The following is an 11421-nucleotide window of genomic DNA, read 5'->3' on the forward strand; positions in this document are numbered from 1 at the left end:
TTTGCAGAAAAAGTGGATGAACAATGGACAGAGCCCTGTGATTCATTCATTTATGTTTTATTTAATTTTATCTACACGGTACTTCATGACTTCATTTTGCACGTATGTTGAACCACAAAGTAAATCTCTGGATTTTCCCTGTCAGCGTATGACTCGAAGTAAAAAGATGTAAGCATGAAAAACGGCTGGTTCATATTTAATGTGGTGGAACACTAACAGACTAGCTCCTGGCAGCGGCACAGTTTGCCTGTTTGCTGTGATGAGCTCTTTGCAGTTACTTTTTAACATGTGCATGGAGCTGCAGGTCACTCAACATATAATTAATGCAAACACTGAATTTTTGGTGCTAGATTCTAAGTGAACAACTCCATTACATTTATGCAGCTGTTTGGATAAAAAAAGACAGTGTTTGAATTCTTCCTAACTCCAGACTGCTCCTCTAAGCCCACCTCCCTTCTAATGGCATTAGATTTTCACCTGAGTGGAGCTTTTCGAGTGCTGAAATGATTATTGATAGCCTCTCTTTTTGACATAAAACTCTAGGAGTAGAGAAATGTCCTGAAATCAAGTATTTAAAGCAGACTGAGTGGACTCAGACTCCTCTGCGATATGCACTGACAGAATAACAATTATAATTCTCTATCATTTTCCTCGTCTACTATTGATCAGAACATAACGCAGAAGCACCTTCTGCTTTCAAGAGAAAGCAGAAGGTGCCAAGCGAGGAGCTGCCCAGCCTTTGCTTTCAGCTCTATAGATGTCGTTTAGGAAAGTAAATAATAATCTTGAAGTTTCAGATGGATGAAAGGGAAAAAACATCAGGCAACATTGTTTCTTCAGGTGAAACATTTAAGCTTTATTATTACCAGACTTCTCCAGGCTTGCAGATTTCCTCTCCCTTCCTTCCTCCAGTTTGATCATATGACTGCACCCCTCCCCCCATAAGAGTTCCTCATCATCTCTCAAACGCCAGCTGTTATACCCACGTACACAAAGTCTTCTTCGTGTCACCTCCCATCAAGTTAGGAATAAAAAAAACATAATACAGTCTGACTGCGGTGCGTTATCACTGAGTGCCTTTCTGCACCATCTGTGTGAAGCGGTTGGTGATGCTGAGGGTGGTGTCAATGAATCGCTCCACGCAGCTCACCAGGCACGTCTCTGTCCTGTAGTCCAGCTTTGAGCCCGGAGTGTCCACACATTTATCCCAGCAGACGTCGGTGAAACTGTGCACCTGCAAACCACAGGACACAGACGGGAACTGATTCAGCTCAGTGTTATTTATAGAATGTCGAAGCATCGCGGCTGATGCCAGTTAATGTTTATTAAAAAAGAAAAGGCTGAAATCTGATTACTGAACACATGTAACCAAGATTCATGCCGGACTCTAGAAGACAGCATGTTTCTGTGTGTACAGGAAACTATTTAAATCAATCACAGAACTGATGTGCATGGAGTTAAAAACACACGTCTTCTGCCTGTTATGGTTGTGAGAGCTGCTTCTATGAATGTTTATTTAGAATGAGAGGGGGAAAGGTTACCAGCTGCCACACTGGATGCTTGTCTACGGAGCAACTAACGTGCACTGCTCTCCACACAACGATGGTTACCAATTCCTTCACTGACTCGGTCTGTCTATCACTTATAGAGCACGGCTCGCTGTGAAGCGCCCCTTAATAAATTTGTCCACAGCCACATCCATCATATTTTCTTATACATCTGCTGTTTAGTGATTCAGCTAACCTGCTCCATATTTCGGACATCCACCAATTATCCCAGCGATACCAAAGGTCAAATAAACGATTAATGATCATCTTTAAAGCTGCAATGTAACCACACACAGTACTGACTGGATTACGCCGAGCTTTGAATCCACGGTTAACAAAGCTCAGCATGTGGATCTAGAGGATATATTAACTCTATGTTCTTCAACGCGGAAACACCTGGACAAGAAGCAGATGTTCTTCCAGCTGTGTGATGTCCAGTTCTAATACAAACTGGTCTCTTGTACAGAGACATTAACGGTCAACTAAGCACGTGTAAGACGTCAGATCACGTCGTGCAATGAACTACATCTGTCGGAGGACAGTCAGCCCCCGTCCTCTTACAGACCTGAGCCTGGAACTGCGCTTTCTGCTGCTCGACAGCGATCATGCGCTGCAGCTGCGTCGCCTCTGCCTTCTCCGACGCGCTCAAGTTATCAAAGCCGTCCATGTCTTCTGCCCGTCGGCTGCACAGGAGCTCCGAGCACTGCTCAAGCACAGAGGTGACCTTCTCTTCCACCGGCGCGGTTTGGGAAACAGCGCTAATCACACGGTGCCCTGCAGACGGCGGCGCTTCCTGTTTGCGTTGTTTGACGCGCTAAATGCGACGCAACAAAGGACGCGTGCAAAGATGTTTCATGTTGAGCAGCAACCCCCCAAACACCGACCGGCTGCATGTTTCACATCCAGCTGTAGAGACGTGTTTTATAGAAGGAATGAGGATTACAGAGAACTCACAGTTTATTTTCACATAAAGAAGTCAGAAAATAAAATAACAACAAACAAAACACTGGTGCTGTTAATTTACCTCTTAATTATGAAAGTGTGTATGAATGAATTGTAGTGGTGGAGTCAGCGCAGTAAAAACACATTTATGTCTTCTTTACCTGATCACAAACATGCCTGTGTCTCTGCAGACATTTCTCAGAGGACTCTGGTGGCATTTAGTTTTCTAATTGTATGATGTTCCACGAGTATGGAAGACTAAAACAGTCAGTCAGCAAATCATTGTTTTAACAAAATAAAAGGTTGACATTGAAGAGGTACTGCAGATGGTTCTACAATAATTAAGAAATTAATTAAGAAAAACAATTAGTGATTTATTGCTTCCCATACATTTTTATAGCATTTGCTGCAATTCGATCAGTCGATATTTATTGTCAAACTTTATGTCCATAGTTTAAAAACCAAAAACACAAAATATAAAGCTTAATAAAAAAAGAAAATATCTGTAAACATATAAAACCATAATATAAATAAAACGTATTAATTATTTTAGATTCATTTATTTCTTGTGTTGTTTTGTACAGCCACAGTTGACCACCTTCTAAAAACAGACACTTAATAGGAATGAAACAAATGTTGTAGTCCACATAGCACACCATATAATACTATTATTAGTTATTGGTATTTATTTAAAATACATAATAATTAGGTGATCATCTCGAACACCCACAATCTTTGTGACGCCACGTCGACAGGATTACATCCGGGTTACTGCCGTGACCTTGGTTGGTTGTTCATCATGGCGGCCATCGTCAGGTTGAGTTCTGTGTGCCGCAGAGGAATTAAACGTGAGTAGCGCTGCTTCTCTCCGGGGTTTATGACTGTTCTAAGCATGTGTGCTTACTTTAGGGCCGCAGTTCGACAGCAGGCCGATTTGACGGAAGTGAAGTCGAGTGTTGGCCGTAGACGAACAAATGGCGCCAGCTGCAGACTTTTCAAGATCACGGTTTCACTGAAGCATCCTGCTGTCAGTATTAGCCGCTTTATTGCTACCTGTCAGTGGCCAGCGCCAGCTAGGTATGAGTAGTGCCAAAGGCCGCTTTGCTAGCATGGTGACGTCGCTGTCGGACCGCGGCGTTATCGCTCAGCACTGTCCACCAAAGATTATTCAGAAGTTGGAGAATTATTACTTCGAAGGAAAAAGGAGGCAAAAGACCTGAATTGCAAGATTTGTAGTCAATGACAGGCCTCTTAAAAAAGTAAAATAGAAATCGGCTCCCTTCCTTTGACGTTTTAAAGAGCACAGTAAAGTTTGCGTTAGGGTAAGGCTGCTCTCGTTTGGCTGTTTGTGTGGATGATTTCCAGCTGTAATCGCACTATTACATAGCCTTCATGTGTTCATAACAAACACAAGAAAATATAAACGTTTTAAAGAATTATATACAGTGTGTGATAGTTATAATTACGCTCATTCTATCTGATTAAATTCCGCTAGTGTTCGTTGTGAAGCAGATCTTAAAATGCTTGATCTTGACTGTGAGCTAATACAGAAGCACCAGTGAACTTCCAGACCGACGCCAATATTTTCTTCCGTCTGTTCGTGCTGTTGTTGTCATCCCCCTTTGTGCCAGGAAAAAAGCATTTATTATTTAATTAAATTAAAAACACAACGCTTTCTTTCAGTTCCTCATTTATTCATTTATATTTTTCAGTTCAGATCTACGTGACATAGCAGATCATTAACACAGTGCTGCTGTGCACAAAGGGAAATGCTCCAATGCTCCATGGAGCTTGAAGGGGACAGTCTCTTAGAGTAAAGACACCACTAATTATTTTACCTTAACTGTGTGTGATGTGTCGCAGTTTAAAACTCGTGGTGTTCTGGGAGAATGTACAGTATTGAAATGGAGGACATGTAGGAAGCACTGCACTGGAGCCTATCCCAGCTGTCATAGCTGTTTTTTATTTATGAGAAAAATGAGATCCACATATGAGGACATTTGTTTTAAATTTTAATAGAAGAGTGGCAGTATAATGTCCTCGTAAGTGGATATCAGGCCCATGTAGAGCAGAATTTAGTATTTTGGTCTAGACAAGAGAACATGTGATGTCCACGTGTGGACACCAGGTCCTCGGAGGTTAAAAAATACATTTGGCATCAAAAGTAAGGAAATTTGGTTTGGGTCATTATTTCTTTGTAACAGTGCTTCTTGGCATTGAAGATGTTGGAAGACCAGTTATTTCACCTTTAATAGTACCATATTTGTAAGGAAAATACATTTTTTTGTTGAGCAAGGAACCCATGCAATGACAATCAGATGCCTGATTAGCAGCACCTGCGAGCATGCACACTGCTCTTGTAGTTGGTTTCTGCTCCAACCACACCACGTTTAACTGATCTGTGTAGGGTCCATGCCATAGGGCAAACTAAGATGCAGTGTTATCTGCAGTGAGCCCTGGTACCATTGAAGGCCATGTTCCATCTATCAGGGGTAAATGGCCTGCATTTGTATAGCGCTTTTCTAGTCCATAGGACCCCAAAGCGCTTTACACTACATTCAGTCATCCACCCATTCACACACACATTCACACACTGGCGATGGCAAGCTACATTGTAGCCACAGCTGCCCTGGGGCGCACTGACAGAGGCGAGGCTGCCGGACACAGGCGCCACCGGGCCCTCTGACCACCACCAGTAGGCAAACACGGGGTTAGTATCTAGGGGGTGTCCTAATTAGACGACGACACCACAAAAAGAGTTTCCTCACACCGTACCACTTAGGCTACGTTCACTCTGCAGGTCTTAAAGCTCAATTCCGATTTTTTTGATCAAATGCGATTTATTTATTTTTTTTTTTTATTTTTTTTTTTTTGTCTTGTCTTGTCTGCTCGTTCACACTACAGATAAAACGTGACAGCAAACGCGCTCTAGTGTGAACGCTCAAAGCGGCCGCATGCGCAAAAGAAGACGTCACACACAACGTGCTCTGTTTAGACCCAGAGCAACAGTGTTGTGTGACTGATGGCCTTAATATAAAGACTTGTTTCGGACTTTACGTTTCCCAATTTTGCTTTAAGTTATAAAGTTATTGTGTTATCTACATTTGGCCTAATAATGATCCTTATTGCTGTTTTAGAGGACAGCTGCAGATTTCTGTCAGAATCTGCAGATTATACATGGTAAATGGTAAATGGCCTGTATTTATATAGCGCTTTACTAGTCCCTAACCAAAGTGCTTTACATATCCAGTCATCCACACATTCACATACTGGTGATGGCAGCTACATTGTAGCCACAGCTGCCCTGGGGCGCACTGACAGAGGCGAGGCTGCCGGACACTGGCGGGCGCCACCGGGCCCTCTGACCACCACCAGTAGGCAACGGGTGAAGTGTCTTGCCCAAGGACACAACGACCAAGTCTGTCCAAGCCGGGGCTCGAACCGGCAACCTTCCGATTACAAGGCGAACTCCCAACTCTTGAGCCACGATCGCCACCAGTACAAAAAAATGTTCACGTTTCTCCAACGTTGTCTTCCCAACAGTTTCACTGGATGGCCAGGAAGCGTTCGCGATGTCTTCTCCGTCGCTGATAATCGGCGTCTGTCTTGTGTCAGTGACGTAAAAGACGGATTTAATGCGACGTGACCATCAAACAGCAGCCGCTTTCTAAAACATCAGATATGTATCGGATTCAGCAACACATACCAAAGTGACCCAGGTCGGATTTGAAAATATCGGATTTGTGCCGTTCACACTGTCAGACCATGATCGGATAGATGGTCGCAGAGGGTCACAAAAGTCAGATTTGATGCGCTTTCGCCTGCAGTGTGAACGCAGCCTTGGAAACGTAGGCAGTCTGTGAAAGGTTTGCAGGACGGTTTGCCTGTTGGCTCTCTACCCACACCATCAAGAACAAACTGCTAACAGCCGATCTCCAGTCACATAGGGCAGCAGAATAAGCTGTTTGGAGTTAGCAGAGAAGATTAGGCAGGTTTTTCATGACCGCGACCCACAACTGCGTTTTGTTTACAAATGTGGGACTGTTCAGGAAATAAACAGGTTGGAAGTTTGAGTAAAGGCAAAGCTTCTTGGAAAAGATGGGAGTTTAAAAATAATTAGGTTAAAGGAGCGACGTCATACACTTGAAAACATGTCAACACACTGCCTGGTGAAACCCCGCCCCCTTGTGGTGAAATTCAGCATTGTGCAAATCCAGAAAGTACCTTTTTTAAATTTAGAAACTGAACACACACAAAACATACACAACATTATGAGGAAAGGAAAAGTAAAGCAGCCAGATGTGTTTGTGACTTTGTGTTTTCTCTCCTCAGCTCTGTTCTATCAAAGCGCGTTGCTGGTCAGGCCGCTGGCTGTACCCCACAAACACCTGGAGCAGCCGAACCTGCTGACGGCGAGGATTCATTCGTCACAGAATCTGAAGGGTCAGTGTTGACGTAGCGCCCTGTGTGCAGGTGTTGTACAGAACGAGAGGTGCACGTAGATTATTTAAATACCACAACCTCAGAAACCTCTGTGGCAGTCATCAGCTCTGACACACTTAAATCAACATAAGCTTTCTAAGCTGCACATGTTCTACTTTTGACTCAACGTAAGTGTAGCGTGTGTGACACACATTACATTTCAACACCAGTGGAGGTCCAGTGGGGCGGTCCTGGCATCTGAGGAGCTGGTTAGCTTTCCAAGAGCAGAAAATGGCTAGTTCAGACATGTTTTGCATTAACTATAATCTTAATGGAGGGCGAGAGAGAAGCAGAATGGAGCGCTACACCCCGAGGGCGAAAGGAGGAGCCATTGCAGGCCGATTGTGTCACACGCAGTCATCACTGAGCCTGGAACAACCCTGATGCGATCGTGGTCACAGTCGGGCTTGGTCAGGGTCACGAACCTGGCAACCGCTCAGCAGGTACAGGTGTCTGAAGTGGAGCAGGATCGCTTTGGTTCCTGTTTTGGATCTTCATGGTTTCGCCCTCACGTGTGCACACAGCGTTTTTTTCCACATGAACACAGGCGGTGACATTTTGGCCTGTTTGGAGGTCATGTGGTTTACCCACGATGTGGGTCCAGAATGAAGGAGCCTTCTTTCTGTTTTTGCTCAAATGTAAAAATACGTTCATATTGAGCCAGAATATGATTCACCTTTTCTTACTTTAGTGAGTGATAGTCCTCCTTCTTTTTGTCAGAGTTTTTCTTTGGCTCTTTTGTCTCTCCAGTCCTTATATCTGATCAGTTTCACATTTGTAACGCTGCGTAACACCAACCGTGAGTCTTTCAACAAAGGCACTTAATACGTGCAAAGCAAGATAAAGAAAATAAATCCTTGGCCAATATATCACAATTTCAGGTGTTTAAATTGTATCGCCCTTAAATTCTACATCGGTTGTAACAATGTGGATTTCCAGCTTATCTTATTATAACAGAAAGGTTTCCAGTCTTTGTTATAGTGAAGAAACAATCAGTTTTCCTGTCCTGCTGAGAGAGAGATAAGAGAAATATGCCCGCTTCAGCCACATTAGAGGCTTTTGAGCATTAATGATGACTTTATTATTTTTAACCATAAAATCATCATTTAAAACTGCATTTACTTGGATGCCGATACAAGGACAGTGTCACAGCTCCACGTCTGGTTTGTGCAGCTTAAACAAACTGAACGTGAGAGCAGAGCTGCAGACGTTGTCACCCTCAGATTGGTGCCAAGTTCACTGCTTGCCAATGATGCTGATGGATTACTGACCATACTTGTTATCTACAATTTGTGCAACATTAGATACAAAAAACTGAAAAAATAATCGCAGAAAGATGTTCAGTAAAGACACAAGCGGCTCAGTGAAGTAGCCAAACCTAATATGCAGGAGACCCGGTCTTTCCAGTGGCATGTGTAGAATTTGAGATGCATGTGACTGAGTCAGATTGAAGTCTGCTCAGAGCTTCACATTGTTCGGCCTTCTGATGATCGGCAGTTTATCTTGCTTCACAGCGAGTTCCACCTCCAAAGCGGCCTCTCTGCACTGGACGGCAGAGCGAATGCTGAGCGTGCTGCTGCTGGCCATGGGCCCTGTCGCTTATTTCAACCCTGGTCCTGTCATCAATTACTCTCTGGCTGCTGCCCTGACCCTTCACGGACACTGGTAAGACTAGCAGTCAGCTGATCCCTGGTTTCACTTGTTTCTAAAATGTTATTGCAAATATTCGCAAGCCTCAGGTAAAATATTCCTGACGCCTGTGTTTTATTTGAACAGTAACGCTAAGCTGTCTTTTTTTAGAGCTTTCACTTCCTGAAAGCTATATAAGCTCTCGCCAGTCTGTCACAATACCAGGACACTGTCCAGGCTGCATTTATGACTGAGACAGAGAAACAATATTTCCTCATTCAGCTCTCAATACAGAGCTGGTTTATTAGGTACAGTGATTGTGTATGATTGACACGAACAATGTTTCTCTGTTTATTGACCATCATGCAGGTTTTTATCAACGTACATTTAAATGGTATACTTACCCTGGAGGTCACATAAGTATTACAACAGAAAATATAAGTTGTTTTATGCAAATTGGAGACACTTATGCTTAGCTAGCTTGGTTAATTAGAGACTGAATGGCTCAAACATAAGACGAGCTGTTACTGTGACTGTCACTGGATGAAGATTTTGCAGCTCAGAAATCATATTTTATAACGTGGATCTCAAATCTCTTTAAAAAAATTAAAGGTTTGGACAACTGCAGCAGCATTTTAGTCTAGGGCGGCTCGATTATGGCAAAAATGATGATCACGATTATTTTCACTGACATTGAGATCTCGATTATTTGACGATATTTATTTAACAATAACAATGTGTTGAATAATGACTTTAAAAAATAATATAAAATAGTGCAAATACTGATAACAGTGCAAATGTTTGCAATACAAGAAATCAATGAAAAATGTAAACGTCTGTGTTTAGTGAACTTTGCAGTGTTGCTCTGTGGTGCAGCTACTGTAGCAAAGTTTACACACTGTGTCTACTTGATCCACGTCTGACTGAACCCATAATGTTTCCACACCACTGAAGGTTTTTTACCTCTCTTTTCAACCAACGGCAGTCACTCTCCTCTCCTAATAACTTCTGCTTAGCTTTCCGAGCTTCCCTCGGGTCCTCTTAATTGTTGTGACACGTGTTCAAAATGCAGAGAGGTGCGCTCGATTTGCCACACGGAGCAGCGCCAGAGTAAAGCACGAGGGAGGGGCTAATAATCGGCTCAGTCATTTTTAACGATCATTGAAAGCCCAGATCGTAATCGAGATTAAAATTCGATTAATTGAGCAGCCCTACTTTAGTCCCAGCTGGAATCTCCAGTATTAGTGTGTCAGGCTGCAGAGCGAGAACTCTGTGCACGTGACGGCTGAGGCTCCTGGCTGTCATCACGTGTGCACACAGTTCATTCAGATGTTGCGTCGTGCGTGGAAACGTCAGCACGTTTATGGGGCAGTAGTTGATGCATTACTGTCATGGTCAAGTTTAGAAACACTGGTTGCACATTTTCCATGTGTGCTGTGCAGTCATTTAGAGCGCTTCAGTGTAACCCTGCTGAAGCAAAGGGAGGCCTTCTGTCTTCACTGGCTGCTCATCTTTTCCTCTGCCTGTGTTGTTGCAGGGGTCTCGGGCAGGTGTTGACAGACTACGTTCACGGGGACGCAAAGATCAAGATGGCCAACGCGGCTCTCTTCCTCCTGTCCACGATCACCTTCACTGGTCTTTGCTACTTCAACTACAACGACGTGGGCATATGCAAAGCTGTCGCCCTGCTCTGGAGCAAGTGAATATTACTGTGGGCCGGGACGCTCAGGAAGACCGAAACACTGGTCCTGGCTGCGTGTTTAACAAACGAAATCAGTGTGTTCTCTGTAAATATCATTTTGACAATATTTCATTGATTCAAAAGTGTTTGTGTTCATTGATTCTAGCTTTGTCTTTGTGCATTGATTGGGCTGTTCCTGAGTAACCGTGGAACAAATTTACGCTACAAACATGTTTTAACAACACAGCCATGACTTGATCAAGTCTTATGGAATACAGCTGTCTGAGCTCTCGTTCATTCTTTCTCATTTGCGTCCTTTGTGTGGCTGATCTCTTAAACATGTTTACTTCCAGTGTGTGCACATGCTGCCTTTTCTCTTACACTATCATCAGCAGCACACACTAACCCCTGTTTGAAAACCATTTCCATGCCCCACCTAGTGTTTTAGTGTCATTGCGACCAGGCTGTCCCTGCAACGCTGCGGCTGTACAGAGAGCCGTGGGCTCTGCTGTAGGAGCAGACAGCGTGTGCTTATATGAAGCTTTATTAATGCTCTGCTTGAAGGTTTAATAAAGGTCAGACTGGCTAAATCTTATTTTAACCTTCGAGGCAGGAACAGGACACGACTGCGTCTCTATGGGGTCATGTTATACTTTGTATGTGAATCAGTTTCTGCTGCAATCTGCAAATTTCAAAGAAACAAAAAGGCTTTAAAATAAATGTTTATTTGGATCCTAAATCAGTAAAATAAGACTTAATATGGCAGTCCATTACATTCTAATCTTGGAACATGCACTTATACACAGTACACATGTACAGTCTTTGCATGCAGCTTCCACACCAGCACTTCTTTGTGTTTGGCTGGAGTGAGTGTGATGTCACAACACCTGTGCAGTAAACATGTTTTATTCCAGCTTCCACATTTGGCGTCACTCTGTTCTTTCCATCAAGGCTCAGCTGGGGTGTACTACGGAGCAGTGGATGGGTTAGCAGGTTATGTTGAGCTTATAGAGTATACATGTCGACCCCGAGTGCGTACGTGCCACGGCTCCATTTGAACCTTTTACACTGGCCGAATATTAATAATGTCTCCTCAGAAAACTTCATCTCACATTAGTCTCGACTACTTTACAGCGCTGG

At 43.4% G+C, this 11421-nt stretch overlaps 2 protein-coding genes across 2 annotated transcripts; one reads left to right on the top strand and one right to left on the bottom strand.

Moving 5' to 3' along the window:
• Nucleotides 1-41: 41 nt before the first annotated feature.
• On the bottom strand, nt 42-2351 carry timm8b (translocase of inner mitochondrial membrane 8 homolog B (yeast)). Its single transcript, XM_085380430.1, has 2 exons — nt 2113-2351; nt 42-1234 (listed from the first exon to the last, which is right to left on the bottom strand). Exons 1-2 carry the CDS (start codon nt 2212-2214, stop codon nt 1067-1069), a joined length of 270 nt encoding a protein of 89 aa, XP_085236556.1. The 5' UTR covers nt 2215-2351; the 3' UTR covers nt 42-1066.
• An 869-nt stretch (nt 2352-3220) lies between these two features.
• sdhdb (succinate dehydrogenase complex, subunit D, integral membrane protein b) lies at nt 3221-11201 on the top strand. The gene is made up of 4 exons (XM_085380425.1): nt 3221-3337; nt 6822-6932; nt 8486-8636; nt 10138-11201. The coding sequence occupies exons 1-4, from the start codon at nt 3289-3291 to the stop codon at nt 10301-10303; spliced, it is 477 nt and encodes a 158-aa protein (XP_085236551.1). The 5' UTR covers nt 3221-3288; the 3' UTR covers nt 10304-11201.
• Nucleotides 11202-11421: the final 220 nt, after the last annotated feature.

This window comes from Rhamphochromis longiceps, linkage group LG14 (genome assembly GCF_057381845.1).
Source record: "Rhamphochromis longiceps isolate RC_006_pf linkage group LG14, R_longiceps_female_GT1.1, whole genome shotgun sequence".
In the NCBI taxonomy this organism is placed as follows: domain Eukaryota; kingdom Metazoa; phylum Chordata; class Actinopteri; order Cichliformes; family Cichlidae; genus Rhamphochromis; species Rhamphochromis longiceps.